At 45.5% G+C, this 24,470-nt stretch overlaps 1 protein-coding gene across 6 annotated transcripts in view; it reads left to right on the plus strand.

Annotated features, from left to right (window-relative positions):
• Nucleotides 1–19,314, plus strand: part of TTLL5 (tubulin tyrosine ligase like 5) — a 178,569-nt gene extending 159,255 nt beyond the window's left edge. For 4 of the 6 annotated variants that reach the window (XM_090033722.1, XM_090033725.1, XM_090033724.1 and 1 more), the window contains 3 exons: nucleotides 2,954–3,039; nucleotides 9,075–9,200; nucleotides 18,728–19,314. In XM_090033722.1, coding sequence (XP_089889848.1) covers nucleotides 2,954–3,039; nucleotides 9,075–9,199 — 211 coding nt within the window. In that variant the 3' untranslated portion in view covers nucleotide 9,200; nucleotides 18,728–19,314. Of the gene's footprint in view, nucleotides 1–2,953; nucleotides 3,040–9,074; nucleotides 9,201–18,727 lie in introns of those variants that run through there. The other 2 variants (XM_090033723.1, XR_016440344.1) reach the window with 2 other exon arrangements.
• Nucleotides 19,315–24,470: the final 5,156 nt, after the last annotated feature.

Here is a 24,470-nt window from a genome sequence, read left to right on the forward strand (position 1 = left end):
AGGGAGAAAGACCATCAGCTTGGAGGATGAATATGTTCTTTTTTTTATTTACTCAGTCTCCCAACTTGTAAAAGGAGGAGGTTATCTTTGTTGTGGACTGTGTCCAAAGCAGACTTCTTATTAAACTAACAAAGTGGATAAGTGGTGACCACATTAAGCTGTGGAAAAAGATATGGGTATTGAAAGGAACTGTTTACGTTTTAACTACTTGGAAATATGACTCCATGCAAGGGTCTCATGTAGCTCCATATTTTTTTGTCTCAGTAATTCCTAGATGAAGCGCTTCAACCACAAAGAGAAAGATAATTCTCCTTCTTGCTAACACTACAAATTCATACTGGTCTCTAGGACTCCAAACTTGACTCTGGCAGTTAAGGTTGAAAAATAGCCAAGTAGAAGATGATTTGTGGTGCCAATGGAGAAAGAACCTGGGTAGAGGGTGGAACAAGTTTTTTGCTAGCTGTAGATCTGCAGCAGTTGATAATGTTAACCATCATGGCATACATAGACCTTCTGTGTTAATGTATTTTCCCAGCACTCTCACTTGGGCACCTGCTGTAAGTGAATGTTTCCCTGTAGCTAATAGTGGTGTGGGCCAGAAGAAAGAAGATATATAGACATAGGATAAAATAATGGAATCCTCCTGCATTACTTATACTTTTCTGAATTCATTTTTTATGGGACCAGCAATATCTGCAGACGGTCCAAAAGTTCTGTAATATCATAATTAACACAAAAACAAGGAAGAGATGATGCCTTTTGTCAGGCCTCAGCAATCTATCCCAGAGCTTGGTGGAGTCCTAACTGCAATCTGATATGGCAGGAGCCAGATGTTTTAGAGTGGGCTGGGCCAACCCTGGCAGATGTGCAAAAAGCAGAGGAAGCGACCACAGGGAGAGTTCTGCAAATGGCTGTGGTTCTGTTTTGAATCCTATCCTTCTAGTGTTTATTTATTCACCGGCACATGTAAAATGTCTCAAGTGTGCTGGGCGTCTCTCTCACCCAAGCAGAATGCCCACTGTGGAGAAGACAGCAGCAGAGTAAGCGTGTGACTGTTATTAGGACCCCTTTCACTTTTTGCTACTGAGGCACACATGTTGTTTTAGCTCTTGAGCATCTGGGTTAAACAGGCTGCCTGACCCTTAGACATATTTTGGCAGCTATAGCAGTGCATCTGAGAGAAGTGTCTTGATTTAACACCCTGACACAGCTGGGCTCACTGGGCTTGCATCTCTTAGCCCCTGGCCAGCCTTAGATCATACACACGGATGCATATACAGAGACACCCTGTCCAAGAGCAACAAAGAGGAACAAGCCTGTCTGGCACTGGCTTTTCACATCTGGTACTGTCCTTTTGTCAAACCTCAGCTTGTGTATGATGCGAGTTTGCTGGTGTCAGTCCTATCCTTCCTGACCCATTAGTTTCCATTTATAGCATTTCTGGAAATAAATTACAGCAAAGAGGCTCAAAGGTTAACCAGGGAAAGGAGTGCATTGTCACCTATAAAATAACAGACAGAAAGAGCTCGTCTGGATTCTCTGCTTTTGACTGGACTATGCAGCATAAGCAGTAAGAGAAACTATGTGCATATGAGGTCCAAAGCTGTCCCTAAGAGAAAATATCCATGGGTATCAGCATTTATCTGATGGTAGTATTTAAAATTGTGACTGCTCTGAGATGGTTCTGCCGTGCAAATATAATATCAGACTACCTCTTCTTCCAAACTTCAATTTCATACATACCCAACCAAAATAAAATCCAAGTTCTTGTCACTGGCCATGCAGCTGCCAAGAGCACCTGGATTACTGGGAACTTGCTGATTTTGAAATTTAAAGGCAAAAGGGTTTCAGTCAACACTTCAGAAACTGCACGTGTGCCTGCATCTGTTAGCCATCAGGGCATCGTATGGGGATTGGAGACTACAGCGCTTTCATTGGGCAGAGCTGGGAGTAACTCTCAACCAATGCAATGGAGCAGGGTAGGTGGAGGGAGAGACAGGATTGCAGCCGAGAGAGTGTGAACGGGGAATTCTGGAGCAATCAGAAACAGAGGCAGGAAGGACCAGATGTTGAATCGAGAGACAGAAAGCTTGAGAGTGAGCAGAGAATAAATTAATATATCTCAAGGCCAAAATGGATTGTTATGATCATCTGATTTGACTCCTCAAAGTGAGTTAGTTAAGTTAATCTATTTTCATGAGAGAGAGAGGCAGCTAGTTTCTCTCTGGGTGTTCAGACTAGCTCACTTTAGAACATACAGAGATTTTTTTTACTTGGGCAGCTATGTTCTGTGTAAGGCCCATTTAGGTTCCTACTGAAGCAATCTGGATCTGACACTTTGTTTCCCAAATCCTTTGCAGCAGGGCCTGCAGAGAAATTTACCTTATGCCTTTTACTGGGCTAGTAGGGATTGGATGCTTTTGCTAGATCTTGGATTCCAAGGCTGAAGAGGACTAGCAGCTCATTGCACTTGTGAGCTGCTTCTATTGGGTTTAGGATATAAGATCCTGAGCTTAGCTCTGAATGTAATGTTCACTGTCGGTCCCTTACCTGCCCTTCCAGAGATGTTCCCTTTTGCTTCTGGTCACTGAATATTAGGAAACCCACAGAACTACTGTGTGTTCTTTAAAGCAGCTTGACAGCTTAGAACCACATGTTGCTTTTTTAACCTCTCAACTCTTTCTTCCATCAGTCAGCCTTAGGGGCACCCAGGATGAACAGCTGCATGTCACCCATAGTAAGCTCTTGCAGGTGCTAGTAGGCTCTGGTCTCTCTGCCTTCTTGGAGCTGTGTGCTACCATTGCTCAGTTCTTGCCACATTTGAGCATGGTTTCTTGGCTACCATTCCCAAGCACCAATAGGCTGTACAACCTAGTAACCCTCCAGGCAGCTTTGCTCTGGCCTGGTAACTTCCACGCTTCGCACGGTCTAATCAATTGTTTTTGCTTGTTAGGGTGACCTCTACAGAAGGGCATCTGAATGGATTCCAGAACAGCCTTAACAGTGCTGCATCCTGTGAGCCCAGCACAAACCCCACAGGTGAGTGCCAGTCCCAAAGACCACAAGAGCTGAGTGGAGAGGTAATGTACTACATGAACCTTCTCTAAGAGTTGTCAGGGAAGAGGCTATCCATCCAGCAAGAAAGAGCATAGCTGCAGGCTGGGGTCAGCTAGAAAGGGAATGAATTTCTCCCAAGTTCCTAATAAAAGGCTATGCTGAATGGAGCTGAGTTGAAAATGGAGGTTACCTAGAAACTGGGTTGAGAGAAGACTTCAGAGCCCCATTGCTTTAACTCAAGGGAGCGCTACTATTTTGAGTTTGGCCTTTGAGGGGTTGGAACAGTCTTTTAATTTATTTTTCTGTCTTGCACAAAATACCCTTTGTTCAGAGAAGGTAAATTGAGGTCTCAGAATTAGCTGATCAGTAAACTCCATCAACTGATGTAGAATGTCTCAGAGGGGAGACTTCTAATAAAGTCCTATGGACTTGGCTTCTCAAATCTTACTTCCCCAGTCAGTGATAGCCCCTTGAGAAACCCTTTTGGATTAAGCAATCTCAGGGAATAACCCAATTCTTTTTCCTGCGGTTCAGAAGTCTTTGCAGAGCACATACATTATTAGTTTAGATGAGCTAGTGCCATTGCTATGGCACTCTATTCCATGACGCTGCAGATAAGAAATTTGCAGCTGAATTGCACTCCAACAGCTGAGCTTTCATTTTAAAAGAATTATGTTTCTGGCTTTTATGGTTGTTGAGAGAACCTTGAAAATGTGACCCAAGTGTCACTGATACAGTGATTTCTGCCTGAAATAAAAGCTGAGAGGAGCAAACGTCCCCATTTGTCTTGTTTAGGTAGTTTGCTTTGTAACTTAGAAATAATATTTCCCATATTAATGTCACCAGTTTCACTGGTGATCCTGTAGCCCAAACATCCAGCTAATGTACTTATTGTACAATTCCAAACTGCCTCCTGTGCTTTACCACCTGCCAAATCTCCCAGTTTTCCTTCTAGAGAATTTAATGAGGTAAGTAGCCATGTCCCTGTCAGGCCAGGCCTCTCTTGGTCTGCTATCTGGTACCATGTAAAACAGTACCGCTTGTTCCATGGTTGGGTTGTCATCAAGGACACCAGCACCCCAATTTGGGCTTGCCTGGGTGAGGAGAGCATGTGGACACCCAGCAGGACTAAAAAAAACAAGACCGGTGAGCTCCCTGCAAGCCAATGGTCATCCATACCTGAAGAGGACATGGGTGCCACCAGGTTACTCTGCCCGAAGAATCACCAGTGATGCAAAACAACTCAACTAACATCATCAGAGGGGGTTGTTACAGCATCTAAGGTGCCCCAACAGTTCAGCAGCCTTAGGACTGATCTGACCTGACCTGGGTAGCCATATCTATAGAAAAAGGTACATTGGAGCCTAAGAGTGTGGGGACAGAGTAAAATGGGATTGTCAAAATAAATAACAAAGCCAGTATTTTACTGCTTGTACAGTTAATGCAAAAAATCTGGTTTGCTGCAGAAACAAAGCCCAGAGTATGTAGGCCTGGATATGAGCTGGGATACAAATAAGTATAAATGCCTAGTTCTCAAGAAACAACATCCTGGCTCATTATGTGGACCTGGATGAAGAGATCAACAGGCTGAATTCTGTCCTCTTCTTCTCAGTTGCCTCCTTCAGAACTCTCTCCCCCTTCAGAACTCTCTCCCATGCCACCATGTAGTCTTTAGCCGTGGAGGAAACAAACCCCTCATTGTAAAAGAAGCCCCCAGCCTCTTCTCTAAACATTGCTTAGTATGGCTAGCTCTACTGATCTGAATGTGCTTGTGATAATGGAAGGCAGCAGGTCCTCTCTGTCCTTCCCTGTTTTTGAAAGCACCTTCCAGAAATTAATGCAGTGCACATGTGAGTTGTGGGCAACATAGATTTCATAGACATCAGGGCTGGAAGGGACCTCGGAAGATTGAGTCCAGCCCCCCGCCCAAAGGGCAGGAAGTCAGCTTTGGTCATAGGATCCCAGCAAGATAAGCATCCAATTTGCTTTTGAAGGTGTTCAGAGTAGGTGCTTGAACCACCTCTGATGGCAGACTGTTCCAGACCTTGGGGCCTTGGACAGTAAAGAAATTTTTCCTTATGTCCAGCCTGAAACAGTCTCGCAGTAGTTTATGACCATTCGACCTCGTCATCCCTTGGTGGGGCGCTCTGGTGAACAAATGTTCCCCCAGATCCTGGTGGTCACACCTGATGGCCAACTTATAGGTGGCCATCAGATCACCCCTGAGCCTACGCTTTTCCAGGCTAAAGAGCCCCATGGCTCTCAGCCTGTCGTCATAAGGTCTGTTTTCCTGACCTCTGATCATGTGCGTGGCTCTTCTCTGGACTCTCTCAAGCTTCTCCACATCCTTTTTGAATTGTGGAGCCCAAACCAGACGCAGTACTCCAGCTGTGGCCTCACCAAGGCTGAGTACAAGGGGAGAATGACGTCCCGGGATTTGCTTGAGAAGCATCTATGGATGCAAGCCAGCATTTTGGTTGCTTTACTGGCTGCAGCATCGCATTGCAGGCTCATGTTCATTTTGTGGTCAATGATGACCCCCAAGTCTCTTTCTTCCATAGTGCTAGTCAGCGTAGCATTGCCGAGCCTATAAGGATGCTGCAGGTTTTTCCTCCCAAGGTGGAGAACCTTGCATTTTTCAGTGTCAAACACCATCAGGTTCTCATCCGCCCATTTGCTGAGCCTGTCCAGGTCAGCTTGGATCACCCGCCTTTCACCTGGCGTGGATGCTTTGCCCCAAAGTTTGGTGTCATCGGTGAACTTGGCCAGTCCACTTCTGATTCCAGCGTCCACATCATTAATGAAGATATTGAACAGTATGCGTCCAAGGACAGAGCCTTGAGGGACCCCACTAGTCACAGGACACCATGATGAGTGACTGCTAATTACAACCCTCTGGGTCTGACCACAGAGCCAGTTTCCAAGACAGCGGATCATGATGGACCCAAGGCCACAATTGGCCAGTTTCGCCAAGAGGTGAACATGGGATACCAGATCGAAGGCTTTTTTGAAGTCAAGATATATGACATCAATCTCTTCTCCCTTGTCCAGGTGATAGGTCGCCTGGTCGTAGAAGGAAATGAGATTCGTCAAGCAAGACCTACCCACAACAAACCTGTACTGGCTATCCCTCAGGATGTTGGCCTCGGCCAGTCCATTAAGGATGGCCTCTTTAATAAACTTTTCTAAGATCTTCCCCAGGATAGAAGTCTGGCTGATGGACCTATAGTCAGCCGGATCCACTTTCCTCCCTTTCTTGAAGATGGGCACCACATTGGCCTTCTTCCAGTCTTCGGGCACTACACCAGAGCGCCAGGAGTTTTCAAAGATCCGTGCCAGGGGCTGGGCTATGACGCTCGCCAGCTCCTTGAGTACCCTGGGGTGCAGATTGTCAGGGCCAGCTGACTTGAAGGTATCCAGCTTCTCAAGATGTTCCTTCACGAGGTCAGCATTTATAGAGGGCAGGGGATCTCTCCCACCCAGGCCTCCCTGTCCTGTAGCGGGCATGGGTGTCCCATGGGACTGATGAAAGACTGACGCAAAGTACCCATTTAATAATAGAGATAATCAAACGCAACAGCTACAAATTCAGGACAACATGAGCTGGGATTGAATGGATCCTTTGGTAACCACAGGATCTCCTGTAAGAAGGCATATAACCATCCCACTCTGGGAGTGTTCAAAATGACATAAGATCATAGGAAAGTAGGGCTAGAAGTGACCTCACAAAGTCATCTAGTCTAGCCCCATGCTCAAGGCAGGATCATCCCTGACTAAGCCATCCCAGCCAAACATCTGTCTCACCTGCTTTTGAAAGTTTCCAAGGATGGAGATTCCATTACTTCTCTAGATAGCTTGTTCCTATGCTTGACCACCCTCCTAGTCAGAAATTTCCTCCTACTCTCCAACCTAAATTTGCCCTACTGCAGCTTGAGGCCATTGCTCCCACTCCTGTCTCCTACAGGCACAGAGCAAAATGCATCTCCACCCTCTCTGTAATTGCCCTGTAGATATTTAAAGACATCAAATCCCCCCTCAGTCTTCTCTTCTCCAGACTAAATAACCCTAGTCCTTTCAGGCTTTTCTCATAAGTCCTGTCTCCCAGGTCCCTGATCATTTTTGTTGCTCTGCAGTGGACTCTTTCCAAACTGTCCACATCCTTCTTGAAGTGTGGGACCCAAAACTGGACAAAGTACTCTAGGTGAGGCCTCATCAGTGCTGAATAGAGAAGGAAGAATCACTTCCCTTGATTTACAAGAGACCCTCTTGTTAATCCAACCTGATATGCTATTGGCTTTTTTGCAACAAGAGCACACTTGACTCCTTTAACTCATGGTCTACAGTAACTCCCAGATCCTTCCTTGCAGTACTGCAGCCTATCTAGTCATTCCCGTCTGAATTTGTGCATGTAATTATTCCATCCCAAGTGCAGGACTTTGCACGTATACTCGCTGAATTTCATCTGATTGATTGCAGACCATTTTTCTAATCTGTCGAGGTCATTCTGCATTATGGCTCTACCCTCCAGTGTGCCTGCAGTTCTACCTAGTGTGGTATACATACTTGGTGACAAACGCATGGAACAGAGTTATGAGTCCTTTCCTGCAGAGTGGGGTATCTGACTCTCTAAGGGTTTAGCTCGGTATCTGTTGCATAAGCAGAGATCCAAGAACTGAGGGTTGGAATAATAGAAGAATGGGCTGTTGGGTAAGTCACTCAAAGCTGGCTTAACCAAAGAATGGTACAACAGGTCCAAGAGCGGTGCTGCTGTTTTACTAGAAGCAAGAAGTATAATAAAGTAGCTTCTGTTTTTGGAAACAAGAGACAGATACTGTCTTCAGGTTGTACCAAGCCACCCTTATCCTGGTGCTTTGGGGGGACCTCTATTGTCCTTTCCTTAGGAGAAGTCATTTTTCTTCATCTCTCAGCACTCACAGCATCTTCTTTGTGTTGAAGCCCTTGATTCCCTCCACACCAGGTTATTTGATTATTATTTCATATGTACATAGTGCGCTAGGTGCTCCTGGACCCAACTAGAGATTGGGCACATAGAACCTGCCCCAGTGAGGATGTAGTCTAAGTCTGCTACAGCATGACATGACATTGAGAAAATGAAGATTTTGCTATGAGAGACCTGTGTACTAGGAGGAGGTTGAATGGTGAGCTGGAAAGTCGGAAGGTAATGGGGCAGCCCCATGAACAGCCCTGAGGAAAGCAAGGGGGAAGCTAGGATATCCCCCCTCCCCCACTCAGAAGATTCCTCACACTAAAGTGCCTGAGGGAAGTATTTGCTTGCCAGCTTGATGCATTTAAGCCCAGTTCATGAGGTTGTGACAGTTAAGCCTTCTGGGCAATCAGCTGAGAAGCAGGCATGACTGTATCTGCTCCATACCACTGGGGTAGGAAAGGTTCAGGAAGGAGTCACAGTGGCAGGTCCAGGGAGCAGTTGGCACTACTTTGGCAGGCCTCTGGCTTTAGAATTGATAAAGGTAGCAAAGCAGTTCCTTCAAAGACAGTCTTAAAGCTGAATCTACACAGGGCTTGAAGTAGCTCCTTCTTCCTTCATTGCTGTCAGCTACTGAAACTGCTCCTGAGCAAGTACTGCCCTTTCTAGTACATAATTTGGGGAGGTAAAATTTCACCCATCTGAGAAGGCCAGACATCAACATACAGAGCAAATTCCTGTCTAAGGTAATGGTGAAACACATAGTAACATTGCTGATGCCAGGATTTCAACTAGTAGCTCCAAACCCCTTTTGTGTGTATCTTTTGCCAGTGTTTTTCTGTGGGTCTGTTTGTAACCCATTAGTGCTGGGTGGTTCTGGAGTGTAAAACACTGTACACAGACACAGAGAAGTGCTGGCCATGTCCCTCCTGCCCCCCAAATGCCCATTTGGCAGTTGTTGCTATCCTAAGAATTGTGTTAGTATAATGAAGGGTGTAGAGTTAGATGGGAGGCTTTCATACAAAAAGAGGGAGGCCCAGCACCAAGCTAAACCATCTTTTCAATTTTCCAGGTCCTTTGGAAGTTGGTTCCCAGATTATATTCGCCAGATCCAAACCTTTGTCCAGCCGTTCCAGATCTGTTGGCACAGTCATAGGGCAGAGAAAGAGAAAGGCAGTGCAGGCAGGGCCAGCTTAAGGTAACAGCAGTGATTTCTGCACTCCCAGTCTGTTCTTCTTCCTTTGTTATCAGCAGTAACTGAGCTGACCTTGCTGGGGAATAGTAGATTTTAGGGCTCAGCAAAAAAAAAGATGAGTAAGAGACAAGCAGATGACTCGAGAGAAGGTGAGACTGAGGTGTCCTGAGGAAGTGAGAAACTCCCCAGCATAGAAGCCTGCAACCAGTCTGCTGAGATGAGAAGCCACTAGCAGGTAATATTACAAGTCTGGAGAAAAAGTTAAGGACACTGAAATGGGCTTAAGTTCTTGAAAGCGAATCAAAGCGTGAGGTGAAGTGGTTGCAAAGCAAAAGTCAGTAATACTTCAGTGCCACTGCCCAGGGTTCTGAACAGTGCAGCCATTGCAGCCTGTGGTCCCTCTAAGAGGATTCTGATTCCTGGACAGACCGCAGTTCTATATAGGTTATCAAGAACTGAGGGTAATCCCTGGATATGTCTTCTGAGAATGAGCTCAAGACCACTGATTCTGAAGAATATCTATACATGTGGGGTTCTAAAGTTCTCAAGCTGCTCCCAACCTGGCAGGCTTGAATTTTAGTTTCTAAACAGACATCTTCCCCCAAGGTTTCTGGTTACTGTGATTCAGGAGGGATTTCCTATGTAAAGAAGCAATATAATCAAAACCAACTTTGGAGCTCATTCAAACTGCTATTGACCTAACTTGAGGGAATTAGCAGAGGTTATTGCAGGACCTCTGGCATGGCTTTACAAGCACTCATGGTGCTCTAGCAATGTGCCGGAAGACTGGAAAGGGGCCAGTGTGGTTCCCATTTTCAAAAAAGGGAGGAAGGAGGACCCAGGAAACTATAGGCCTGTTAGTCTTACCTCGGTCCTGAGGAAGCTTTTTGAGAATTATCCTGGTGCATGTCCACAAGGGGCCAGTGGGGGAGACTATGCTTAGGGACAACCAACAGGGGTTCATTAGAGGCAGGTCCTGTCAGACCAACCTGGTGGCCTTCTATGACCAGGTCACCAAATCCCTGGATGCAGGTGTCATGGTGGATATATTCTCTGTGGACTTTAGGAAGGCCTTCGTCACAGTGTCTCACCCCGTTCTCATTAAAAAGCTAAGAGACTGTGGTGTCGATGACTACACAGTCAGATGGGTCACTAACTGGCTGGAGGGCCGCACCCAGGGAGTGGTGGTGGACGGGTCTTATTTGACCTGGAAGGATGTGGGCAGTGGGGTTCCACAGGGCTCAGTCCTTGGGCCTGCACTGTTCAACATGTTCGTCAGCAACTTGGACGAAGGGGTAAAATGCACCCTGTTCAAATTTGCAGATCACACTAAGATGTGGGGAGAAGTGGGCATGCTAGAAGGAAGGAATAAGCTGCAATCGGATCTGGACAGACTACGGAGGTGGGTGGATGAGAACAGGATGGGTTTCAACACTGACAAGTGCAGGGTACTGCACCTGGGGAGGAAGAACCAGCACCATACCTACAGGCTGGGGAACTCCCTTCTCATCAGTGCAGAGGCAGAGAAGGATCTTGGAGTCATTATTGAGGCCAAAATGAACACGGGCCGGCAGTGTGTGGAAGCAGTCAGGAAGTCCAGCGATACCTTGTCATGTATCCACAGATGCATCTCAAGCAAGTCCAAGGAGGTGATGCTCCCCCCCCATACAACACTGGTCAGGCTGCAGCTGGAGTACTGCATCCAGTTCTGGGCACCGCACTTCAGGAGAGATGTGGACAGCATCGAAAGGGTCCAGAGGGCAACTTGCATGATCAGGGGGCAGCAGGGCAGGCCCTACAAGGAGAGGCTATGGGACCTGAACCTGTTCAGCCTCCACAAGAGAAGACTGAGGGGGGATCTAGGGACCGTTTATAAACTAGTCAGGGGGGACCAGCAAGCATTGGGAGAGTCCCTGTTCCCCCAAGCACCACCAGGAGTGACTAGAAGTAACGGTCACAAGTTAGCAGAGAGTAGATTCAGGCTAGATATCAGGAGGCGCTACTTCACGGTCAGGGTGGCTAGTATCTGGAGCCAACTTCCAAGCGAAGTGGTGCTGGCTTCTACACTGGGGGTCTTTAAGAGGAGGCTGGATGAACACCTGGCTGGGGTGATTTGACCCCAGTACTCTTTCCTGCCATTGCAGGGCATTGGACTTGATGATCTGCTCAGGTCCCTTCTGACCCTACTAACTATGAAATTTTCACAGTTGTTGAGAACCTGCAGTACCAGTGACTTTATTGGGAGTAGGGCATGCCCTGCACTTCTGAAAAACACTGTGGGGATCTGTTATATCATCAGTTTGAATAGAGCAAGCTCTAGTTCCTCTATATGAACCTAAGCTAAATTCACCTTGCCTTAGATGTGGTCCCTTGAAGGAACTATTCCTCTGATGTGTTTTTCCTAAGGGAATAACAACTCACTGGATCTTAGTAAAATAAGCATACAGGGAGTTGAGAAGAGCAATCCCACACTTTCACTGCTGCTTGGCTATTGCTTACAAAGTGATTGGCCTGTGCTAAGATGGAGCAATGCTTAGTTCTAGTAGTAGTCATTCATGGCACACTGGTTGAAGCTGGCTGAGTCCAGATGATAAAGGAATAAAGCCATGGAACAGTTTTAAGCATGCATCTGTGAAGGCCAGTTCATTTAATAATAGTTTATTTTGTGGAAACAATCAGTAGCAGACATATGGAACGCCGCCTTAGCCGTATCTTATTGTTTTTCTTTTCCATCCCTTTGCAGTAACTGAAAATATAAATCACTCAGAAAATTGAAAGTTTTCCAAATGAAAAAGGGGTTTCTCTTCCCTTGGAACTTAGCTTTTGAACACAGGCAAAGAGGCAAGTAGCAATGCATGTGGCTAGGAGAAGGTCTGCAGCTGGCTACAAGACCACACACATCTTTATTTAAGATTCATTCTTTTGTACAGTGGTTAGCACAGGGAAGAAGAACAATGCAACCTTTAGGGAAAGAATCAGAAAGGAAGGGCATTGTTATGAGTATATAACAACAGTTCCTGGACATATTTTCTGTTAATGAGTCTCTGCATGAAATCTGACAGTACGTTTAACATGCCATTTCAGCATGATGCTCAGTGCACGTGTGACAGAGGGGATGGCTCAAGGACAGCTACTAGGCTGATTATGTTTTGGAAAGGTAACAACAGCAATTAGTGAAATGAGCCCCCTTTTGTCTTTTCTCTTTATGCTTTTGTCCTCCTGCCCCAGCCTGTCAGTTTTTGAGAGATTTTTATATGTATTTTAAAAGTTCCAAAAGCAATTCAGTGTTCTGACACAAATATAAATAGTACCATAACAGTTCAAGGAGTTGCAAATCAAGATTAGATCTAAAACCAGGGCAGAGAAGAGCCTGGATATAGTTCTGACAGGATGCCCCTGTTTATTAGTAGGCTAATTAATAACCACATACTATTACTATGCTAACTCTTACATTGCTGGTGTAAGCACAAAGCATCTTCTGAAACTGAATTAAAACATACAAGATATCCCAGATTTTTGGGCCAGCTGTGCCTCCCATGACCTTCAGGTCTTTACCTGGGCTCAGATAAATGCACCAGAGATTTCCTAATTATATTAATTCTCTCTCAGGTGTAAACATTCATCTGGCCATCATATCTAAGTATTTGGGTGTCAGAAGTATCAGCTATGCAGGAGTGGCAGGGGTTTCTGAATGTGAAATTAGTCTTTGAGGTAAACTGCACCATCTCAAGACTTTGAATTAGATCCAGAAGCTCATGGGGAGCTAGTGCTAGTTGAGGAGTGTCGGGATCAATATGCTGTTCTGGACCAGACCCATTTAGGAGACAGGCTGCTATTCTCTGCTTCATCGGGAGCTTCTTTATTAATTCATTCTTTAGGCTGAGGTAGAGAGAAACTTTAGGCAGCTTTGTAGTCTGAAGATGACAGTTGTGGAAACCACTATGGTCAAATGTTTGAGAGAATCAGGGCTCATCTACAGAAGACATTTACTGCAGAGCTGCCTAATTAGTTCCACAGTAAACACCTCAACATCTACACATGTTGGGCCATAGTAAACAAATAAACTCTGCAGTGGGGTAGTACAAGTACAACCCTGGTACGTAGTTTTTTTTACTGTGCAGCAGTGCATGTGTAGACGCTGACCCGGCTGGCTGGAGCACAAGTGTGCTTCAGTGTGTGGGCTCCTTATGATGGGAGAAAATGCTTTAATGACTGTTGCTATTTGATTCTTCAGAGTCAGTGCTGACTGTAACATAGACCCTAGATTTTTATGCTTGCACAGTCAGGTGGTGACTTTGACATTCTTTCTGTTATTCAGGTTTATTTTATGACAAGCCCATGAGTTATACTTACGGCTTGCTAGTCAAAATCTCAAACTGGAGTTTTTTGCTAAGTTGTGATTGGCCATAGAAGTTGCACAGTGTTTTGTCTGCTGCCTGATTGGATGATTTGTTGTTTTTATAACACAGTTGCTGATTTATTAGCTTAAGGAAAATGAGTTTCACAATTGCTTTCAAGGGTACAAGTCTGCAAGCTTAAAACACAATATACCAACGCCACATATTTCCAAACAAATACAACAGATCTAGATCAGCTGAAAATTCTTTTCACATTTTTGCCTGGGTCTAAACACAGAAACTGCAGTAAAACTGGAATATTTTTGTATCACCAGGCAGTGGGTCCTAGATCCACTTGAATGGATTCAGAGCATGTAGGGAGGCTCAGGCCATATCAGTCATCCAGCATTTGCTGCAGTAAGGTGGAATTCCCAGCTGCTGAGCCTTGTCATGTGTCCCTCGGCTTCTGATCAGTTCGCCTGCAGCCCCAGGCAGCACTGATTTGTTAAACACCAATGTTGTATTTTTATGTTGGTAACATACTCCCCTCAGGGGAACCTGGGCTACAGTTTCAGCTGGTCTCACCATGTTGTCTGTATCAGTCCAATCCTTCAGCAGGAGCAGCTGGGAACAGGAATCACTCAGGTTTCCTCACCCTGTGCTGCTGATTCCCTTCCTCCCCACCACTAATCCTGTTAATTCCAGTCTTTGCTGCCACCCTCCTCATATGCTCACATTGCTGTGAAAGACTGCACAAGTGGTCTTGACTTTAAAAAGTGACTCGGATGGGCACCTTGAGTGACCTCCATCTCAGACTGGCCTGGCTGCTCAAGGTGCAAAATACCTTTTGGCACCAGAGAAGTGTTTCTGATGGTACCTCATCACTTACAATAGCACAGGAATAGAGCGATTCAAGCCAATCCCTATAAATCCTTACAGGAAAGCCTGGCTGTCTGAGAAACTCTCACCAGGCTGCTTAAAAGGTGGCACTGGTCAGAGCCCAAGCATCTGGCACATGGACTCAACTTATCCAACAGGACTCGCTCTTTGCAACCAATGGTAGTGACATTCTGTTAGCACCTCTTTCTGCCCTCTCTCTGCAGTGCACCCCCTGTTCTTCTGCAGGGAAAGGATTAGCAGGAAACATGATCTGTGTATGTCAGGGGTTTGGAAAGAAAAAGGGCTGGATGTGATGAAGAGCTGAGTCTTTCTAGTTCATTCCCCTTTGTAAGAGACCAGAGCTGATGTTGGAGGGGAGGGGATTTGGTTTCACATCTGTTCCAAGAGTTATCTTCCTAAAACTATTGTCCTTTGAAGCATCGTAAAGTCATTCATGAGCCTCCCACTCCCTTCCAGTCCCCTTCTAATGATTTCAGGACCACATAACAGCTGATGCCATCACCTCTTTGCTAGATCTGAGGAACTGGCCTCGCGTCTTTGTGATCAAAAAGTGTATGCGTTTTCAGGTTCATGAAAATGGCTAACCTCTTCCACCTTGGGTTATCCCTTTGTCTTTGTTTTATAAGAGGAAGAAGTTGTTTTCTGTTACCTTTTTAGTTGCCTGCTAATTAAATGAAAATCCAAGATGAGATTGTGCAATGTCTGTTCAGAGGCTGGGGAAACAGGAAAGGGCAGAAGAGATTAGTCTCTAAAACCAGCTGCACTATCAGAGGTTGAACTGGAACCTAGCTTGAAATTTTGGAGCCTTCTGAAAGCCTTGAAGAAAACTCCCATGCAGGAAAAATGCTTTCTTGCTTGAGCCTGTAGGCAAATAGTATTCTTACCTGGGAGTAGGTTGAGGTTTGTCATTTCCCAGTGTTGAGGTAGTTTGCCATGAGGCTTGTCTGGCTTCTGGAAATGTAATTCAAGGTTATCCATACAAAGATCTGGAGAGTGTGAATGGTTCCTTAGCTACTGTCTCCATCTTGCACATGGCCTCTGGCACAGTGCTACCGATAGGGGGGCTGACTTTGCTGCTCCCTAAGCTAGATGTCTTTATGTAGCATTGTTTTACTGGAACCAAACCTGAGTGTAAATAGGGTGCAGCTTGGAGAAGAATCTTTAGCAAACAGTCTGGGGTTGAGGTGAACATAATGGGGCTATCCAAAGCACAGGGCCTTTTAGTAGTCTTGGGAGGGAGGGAAAACGCTACAGCAGGAGGAAGCAGCAAGGTTTACATTGGCATCCCCAGGCCTGTCTCAGCTTCCTAATGAGGCTGCTTACCATCTCTTTCATGTAGGGAGATTTCACTCAACTGATGGCAACTGTGTGCAGCCCCTTTGTGTCTTCCATGCAGGCAGGGTTTCATGACTTGAAGCCATTGCTTTCTCAGCCTGCATAATTCAGCAGGGCAAATTGGACATAGTTGCACATGAGATGGAGGAGAAGCAGACTGGCCTTCACTTGTCAGCTGTCTCTGTTTGTTACTGTCACTCACTTGAGGATATAAATACCATCTATCCATTCATACCCTTTCTTATACAGGCTGCATATTAAGAAACCTAGGCAGCACTGGGCTTGGATATTCCCTTAGCATGGAGATAAGTGATCTGGGTTTGTAGGATTATCAAGAGAGGAAGATTTTGTGCTTAATACTAGAATTCATCAGGTTTATATTAATTCCAAGTTCTGCCAGACTCACTGTGTGACTTTGGGCAAGTTGCATGGTATTTCAGTGCCCTACCTGAAATGGATGAAGTACTTTCTCTTGCTGCAAAGGCTTGTTCTGAGGATGAGCAGTTATGAGGAGCTTGGATATTATGGTTTTGGAGGACAAAACAATAGCTAGACCGATAGACTGGCAGAGTTGAGTTCTAACACAGCTTGACAGATGGAGTACGAGAAAAAATGAGTTCCCTGTACATGGAGACTCAGCTATGTGACTCTTTTAAGAAGAGAATTAGGTATTTTCATGGGACGTAGATTGGCATAACCTAATTTTAAGCCAACTTCTAAGGTTCCTTTTCCCAACAGCTGATCTGTCCCCTCATAGGCACCCAGCACTTGGTAGAGAATGCTGAACAGACCACTGACAGCCTAAAAAGGGTAAATCTCCATCAAATTATATAGGTGATTATTTCATATTTGCATTTCAGTTCCCAGAAGTCATACTCACTATGGGGATCCAGATTTGCATGTAAATCTAGCCATGTCACTCCCTGCATAAGCTGCCAAAACATTCAGGGGAGAAGAGCTTGTGTAAAATGAGTTCCTGTTAGTGGATGTGGAAAGGCCATCCATTCTATGGGGGTACAGAGAGAAACAGAGGCAGGGGAATTTGGGGAGCCAGGAGAGTGAGGGGTGAGTTTGGCTAGCTCTCTTCATATCCCTTCCATTGCACTAATACTAATGTCAGGTGAGTGGGAGGGACACATTTCTGAGCCAGTATCTCATCCTAGCATGCATGGAGGTCAGTCAGACTCTGAGTACATTTTTTAAGCTTTCTGCCCAGCTGCTTAGCTGGCAGTCTAACTTTTCTAAACTTCATTCCAGATCTTATGTGCTGCTGTGATGTTTGGCTTGATGTTGAGCTCTCAGGGAGAACAGATATATATTTTTATAAAATATCACTAATATTTTTAATGCACACAGCTCTCAACAAGTCTAGTCCAGGCCTAGGAGCAAACTGTTTTGCTAAATATACAGGACAGGCTTTGCCCAATAGATTAGCTATAAAATACAGACTTTCCAAAACAAACAGTTCATTTCTAAGCATCTGGACTTTTTGAGAAAGGAATGTCAAATAATTTTACATTAAAAGAAGTGAAGATAATGTGGGGTTTTTGCCCCAGATGTGCCGAAGTGGGGAAAATGCAGTATTCTGAGCTAGGCTCCATCCTTCATGTGGGGAAGAAATAAACCTTTCCAGTCCACCAAGTCACTCATTCAAAGAGATCACCCCCTGTGGCAATCAGGCTCTGGTCTGCTTTTTTTGGATGTGAAGGGGTCTTGAACAGCAAGCAAAGGAGGAAGAGACACAGAAAGCAAGAGCCAAATATACCAGAGGGAGAAGAGAAGGTTTAAAACAACATGGCAGTGGGAGGATTTTGTGAAAGAATGGGCCTGGCTATGTAGTTAATCACAGGCAGTTGCATGAGCAGATCCAGGATTTTCTGAAGGGAGGTATGGGGACAGCAACCAGGGCTACAGGTGTGGCTGCACCCCCACTCCCAACTCTCCTCCCCCCACCCCCTGAAGTGGGCAGAGTGGGCACTTTTTTTTTGTAAGTCCCCAAATCGGATAACAGTCCTGTTCCCTTCCATTTCACCCCCTCTGTACCCCTTTTCTCTCCTCCCCTCTGTCCTTCTCCCCGCACCCACTGCTGTTGTTGTCCCTAGCTGATCTGGGCCAAGGTGGGAGAATGGTTCCAGAGCCACTCCAGCAGGGAACAACAGCAGGTGGCTTCCTCCTCTCTGCCCATTCTCTTTGGGTGTTCCCAGCCAGCCTGGGAGCAATTGAGGCAGGGGAACCCATCTGCCACCACTGCTGCTGTCCCTTGCTAAGCCCAGCTACAGTGGCTCTGGACAGAGTATGAATGGCTCTGGAACCCCCTTCCTACCATGAAATGAATTGGGAGGATTGTGGTTTGGGGGGATTGTAGAGGGAGGGGTTCCAGAGAAGATACAGCTGGGCTGAACAGGGGATGGAAGTGGCGGGTGGGTTTCCCCACCTTCCCTTTGCTCCCAGGCTGACAGGGAACACTTAAGGGCACCAGGCTGGGAGGAGGAACCCACCCACTGCTGGTGCTGTTCCTGACTGGAGCAGGGCAGGAGCAGCTCTGGAGCACCTCTCCCCTAGGACAGTAGGAGAGGGAGAAGGTGCCAAGAGCAGGGTGGAGGGGACAGGATTCATATTTGCATTGCAAGCCACCTGCTGCTGCTCCCACAGCATGGTCTGTAGGCAAGGTGCATTCATGTCACTGCACCCCCACTGAATCTGTCCCTGAGCAGTTGAAAGAATACCTACTGTCCCTAGGCTTTTAAGGAGTATCTGTAGTTTTTAATCTATTGGCTCATTCCAATGGGTTTAGCATATTGTTCTGTGCTCTGGTGCTGCTGTAGTGAGGTGTCTGCCCTGCTGGGGAGTTCCACACATGTAATGCTAATTCTGCACCCTGTGGATTGGCACAGCAGTGTTTCAGACTGAGTGCTCCTCTTGAGTTTGCTCATTGGCTTTGCTTTGTGTTTTTTCCAGCTCCTACTCACAGTGAAGGACTAACCTGAGCAGCAGGTGAGAAACACAGTGCACTGCTCCCAAGCATGAAGCAAGGGATGACACAGCAGTGACTGTTCATCGTACTGTCTTCCCCACAACACTCTGACCAGGGGGGCAGTGAGGCCCTGCTGCACATCTTGGAGAACTCCCTGAAGACAGGAGAGCAGCTGAGCACTATGGAACTGGTAGTGCAGCCTATGCTGAGGTGCCCTGTTGCCTCTGAGCTTCTATCACTAAGCTTTAGGGTTCCTTCTCTCCTACACCTTCTTCCACTCACTGGCCATAGAGGCTCACTTAAGACAGGTCTTCGAGCTGTCTTCATTGTGCTTCCCAAGGTCCAAGTTTGAACATGAAGCCTCCCTATCTGCTCAGCCATTTCAGCCTATCTTAGTCTTTTAACAGCCAAGATTCCCTGCCCATGAAAGGATGCTGCTTATACCATGTGACTACCAATGACAGAAGAGGAATATTAGACCATGTGACTAAAGAGATCCTCATTTGCCACCATCTTGAATTCTGGCAAGAAGCCATGGAAACACTTTGAATAAAGTCATTTCATTTTGTTTTGATTATCTTTTCAGTTATTAACTTGCCCCCTGACCAATCTTTGCCCCTCCTATTTATTATATTGGGCAGGATTTTACACTCTTGTCAGAAATGCCATTTTCTTTCTTGGTGGGATGTTTCTGTTGTGGCTTATTTTTGTATTTTGATTTTTCTTCCTATTTATTAATGCTTTTTGAACTCTTTCAAATTGGCTGGTGTTCCTAGACTCAGGCCTGAAGCTGAAGATCCAGGTGGCTCCTGTCAGCTGTAGCAGTGGCTTGTTGCAGCACTCCGGTCAAAGTTTGCCTAGTGCTGTGAAGATTACTGTGCTGGTCCTAGAGGAATGCATCAGCAGCTAGAAATTGCATTGGGAGCAGACCTACCCTTCTTAAAATGCACACTGAGCAGCTTCAAACCTTGGTCAGTTTCTTGGTGCCAGGTTCATGAAATAACCTATGAGGTTTTTACATATTTTCCAGCTGCTCTGTCCCATGCAAACAGTCAAATGGAATGATTGTAATGGACCATGTTCCTGATCAGCACAAAAGCTCTTACTGTACCACCACACTGTACCAGGCCCCACACTAAACCACTTACTAGGACCCAGTTTTTTTTAACTCTTCCATTCTGTTTACTGTTTTTTCTGGAGCTAAAAGATCTTTTGTAAATGACTGACAACAGATAATTGTTGGTGTGAGGCAGTATCAAAGGAAAAAGGCTTTTTGCCACAGGGAATCCTGCTCCTAGTGCAGTGGTTTTTAATCTGTAGTCTGCAGACCCCTGGGGGTCTGCGAACTATGTCTAAGGGGTACATGAAAAATGACTGCAATCAATCAAAAGCATGTGAATACTCACACTTACAGCTCAAAGGAGTCTGCATCTCCATTCAAAATTTCCAAAGGGGTCCGTAAGTGAAAAAAGGCTGAAAGTCATTACCCTAGTGCATATCCGATACATTTCCCCCCCTGTGTTAGAGATGAGTTGCCAATGCTCAGTTCTTTTCAGGAGACAAAAATGAAGGGATTTTTTTCAGCAGTTCTGTCTGCAGTGGCAAATTGCACAGGTTGTAATGTGTCAGATCAGACTTCTAGACTCCCTTTTCAGCCAACTTCAGATTCTAGTAGTGCAGATGTTCCATTGCCTTCTCACCTTTTTGATTTGGGGCCAGGAGCTAGCAGAATACTTCACTAAGTCTACCCAAAGTACTTAGTTTTCCACTAAGCACCGTAAAAGCAAGAAGTCATCACACCAAGCAGAGGCCCGCTTGTATACGAAAGCCTGATGGACCATCTTCCCCAAAGATGTCAATCCAAGCCCATCTTCTCGAGAGGTTTCTAAGAAAGGAGAGGAAGTTCATTATGTTCCACAGAGGGAGAATTTGACTTTGAAACTGCCTTCCTGAATAGTTTTAAAGTAGAAGATATGAGCCGCTGAAACAAGGCTTAGAACCTGTCAGGATTCAGACCTACCTGTTACCTTACAGACAAAGGTTTTACTAACCCCACAGAAAAGAGAGTTTTCCTTGCTTCTTCCCAACTAAAGGAAAGAATTGCTGATGTTTGGGAAGACCTTTACCCACTACATTAAATTGAGTGTCATAGGTCCTTGGAAGTCCCTTATACCAGAGATTCTCAACCTTTTGCATCTTGTCCCACTTATGTAAGGTCAAAAAATCCTGGTCCCACCAGTCGATGGGCAGGGGGGTCACCCAGCAGCCAAAGTGTGCAAAAGTGAAACCGAAAGTCCCGCTGTGGCACACCACGACCCAAGTCCCACCTAGAGGACCTTCATGTTCCACCAGTTGAGAAACCCTGCCCTATACTTCTGGTCCCCAGTGTTCCCTTGCATGGGCAACAAGACTGAGCAAATAATGTGCTGTGAGCAGCACTGTTCTTTGCTCTCTGTCACCACAGATTTACCTTTTCAATTTCCTGTGTCCTGCAAGCACTGTTGGCAAGATTCCTGCAATCTAGATGCTGGGGACCACCCTACGCTAACAAATTCAGGTGTCAGCCTTCATGCCTAAACCTACTTCATTCCTCTGCAGATGGAATCAGCCAGTTTCTTGGACTGGGAAAGCACTAGACATATGGGTTGTTTTGTCTTTGCAAGTGGCTGCTATTTCATGTCATTTAAGCTCAAGAACTATTTTCACCTGATGCCTCTAACCTCCCAGAAAGGAGAAGTAAATGGACACACCACCTCTGAATTGCTTGTGCCAAGCTTCCTAGCTTATGTTCTCACTGTTGTTTCTAGTTCCAAAAATTCAACCGAATCTTTTTGGTCTATTCCATTTTTTGTTCTGCTAATTTGTCTCCAGCTCTTCAGATTAAGGCTTATTTCCTTCTCTGGGGTCCTGATTCTGACTGAGGTTTTCATGTGTTATCCAATACAAATGATAAATAGATGTAACACGGTATTACAATAAGAGTTCTGTAGTAGGAGGAGGTCATATTCCATCATGCTTGGACAACTGGTTGTAAGTCAACCAGATATTCCAGTTGTGGTTTATACGGTCTGATGCCTTCTTTCACCAGTAGAGTCTATCAAAAATTTTTGAGACCGCTCTGGAACTTTCTCAGGATGCTGCTGCAGGCTTGTTTCGGGTACTGAGAGGACCACAAACTTGTCACAGGAGTGGCTGCAGATCCTTGTTTCACTGGTGACCAGGACATCCCCTTGGCATCACACCCTATCCCCCAGACAAACCCCCAGAGCAACTTGCCCATCTGAGAAGAAAATCCTTGTTTTCTTCTCTCACAAGACTAGTAATGGGCAGGAAATCTTTTTTGGCTTTCAGAACAGTGTCTGCAGCTGGGATAGGCTACAGCCCAGCAGTTTGGCTCTACAGTGCAAACAGATCACAAGGAATGGATCTTCTGTTACACTAGATTTTCAGGATTAGTATAGTTGTTTGCCATAAACCACAACTACAAATTATCTCTGTACTATTGCAGATGCAAGGGCCCCTAGCACTAAGAATGCATTATGCTCTGTCCCATGAAATCACAGCCTAGTACCTGAAAGGGTTGTGTTCATTAGTTTCTTAAGAACTTGTACCACCTTCCCTATGCAACCTCATACCTTAGCTAGGTTTGTTCTAAAAGCAGCCAAGCAACTGGAAACTGAATCCCTAAAACTCATTCTTTGGAAAGTCATTGTGGTGACGGGAACTCTGTGTCCTTGTTTGAATCTATAGGCATAGGTGGCATAATCACGGTGCTGTCAGCCAGAAGGATAAGAGAAATAGCACCCATTGTTTGCCGTTCCCATTTACTTGCTTTCTCTCTGGCAGTGCCCAGCTTCCTTCCCAAGTCAAATCCTCATTTTCCCTGTGAACAAAAGGTGAATTCTCTTTCCTTCTAACATAACTCAGGATGTCACAAAGAAGGGACCCTACCCTCATGTCATTCTGCATAAAAGCTTTCACCTGGAAAGGACAAAAGCCATTCAGGTCAGTTAATTCCCTCTCCTGGTTCTAAAACATAAACATGCAGAGGAGCTTCTGAGATATCAAATTTTCAAGGGGTTTGTTGCTTTGTTATTGAAGCATCGCTTTAAGAATGGGTCCTTTGTAAAGGTCCATTGGACAAGAACTGAGGTTCCCTCCTGGAGAGAAAGTGGGATGGATACTATAGATCTGCAAAGCAACGAACTGTTCTTTTTATTAAGTATCCTAGGGTTCATGTTAAGAGACCTAGTTGTGTGGCTTTTGGGTACCTCATTCTAAAAGACTCAAATTTAAAACTCGTTACTTTTTTTTTAAGTCAAGGAAAACATTTTCTCCTTCATATCTATCCTAGTTCAGTGGTTCTCAACCTTTTTTACACCAGAACTCATTTGTAGACATGGATGGCCAGTCCCAGCCCAGTGCCCCTCACTCCCAACCCACTGCCCCCAGGCCCCAGCCCTTCAGTGTGTAGGGCAGGAGGTGGATGGGGGGGAGGGCAGCCTAAAAGGGAAAAGCCATGGTTTCCCATGTTTTTTCTCCATTTTTAAAGTTTGCTGATCCATGTTTAAAGTTTGTTTGCCACCCTTTCATATATTCTTGTGACCCACTTTTGGGTCATGACCCACAGGTTGAGAAATGCTGTCCTTGTTGATGCTGCTAAGTAGAGACCATTCCATAGGTTATTAGGATCCCAGTCAGCAGGTATTGTTCTGCATTACTGTGTATCATTTTAATCAGTTTCAAGAGTGGATACAGTAAGTCAAACACTGCCCCATGAGAATTAGCAGGCATGACCTCTTCTGTTTTTTCCCTGCCTGTGGAGAGAGTGGACCCATTTACATGGATTTGATGGACTACACATTGAAGAAACACTTTTAAGAGGTGGAGAACTTTCCTTTATACAGTGGAACTGACCCTAGAACTATCTCCACCTCCCTCAGTGCGACGGAAGCTGCCCTGCATTGAAACATGGAGCTACTTGAAGGACCTCTGCATCACAAACTGTTGCTATCAGTGAGACTGTCACACCCATGAGACCAGGACTGGTTTGGTGTGCAATGTAAGTCTCCACTTCAGATGACATGAGCACCTCAGACAGGAACAAGGCAAGTTTCTTAGCAGCCAGGAAATTCAGAATAGGATCTATGAGCTTGAAGAATGGAAGGATGCTAAATAAACAGAGCAGAAAAAGAGAAAGATCTGAAACGGGATGATGTGGGGCTGAACTGTTGCTGCTTTCAGTGAGGGAAAGGTGTCTGTGTTTGTGCCGTTTTTCCTTTTGATTGCCTATCAGGTACCAGACCTAGTGGCTGGAGGTTTTGTTGGGGGAAGTAGTTCACATGCTAGGGGCAGGAGTGTTCCACTGTTTTTTCTTTCCCATGTGTCCTTTCAGTAGCTGCGGTTGGTGCAAAGTACAGCCAACCCTAAGAGCTCTATTTTTTAAATGCTTCTATGCTGTACCCACCCTCCAGTAGTGCACCCATGCCTAGCAATGAAGAACAAGGTTTGTCATAGATACTCCTACCCAGGCTGCCCCTCATGGCAGTGCGGAATGCTTCTTTCTCCCTTTCTTGGATATTTCTGAGTAGTTTGCTATACTGAGCTAAGTGCAGTATGATGGGGTCATTTGCACCTACCTTTGTTCCTGGAAAGGGGTAAAGGATTGCACCTGTAGTCATGACAAGCAACAAGGGGCTTACTGCTTCCACCTTTCTTCCCACTGTC

Source organism: Crocodylus siamensis, chromosome 2 (assembly GCF_052110815.1).
Source record: "Crocodylus siamensis isolate JL-2025a chromosome 2, ASM5211081v1, whole genome shotgun sequence".
NCBI lineage: Eukaryota > Metazoa > Chordata > Crocodylia > Crocodylidae > Crocodylus > Crocodylus siamensis.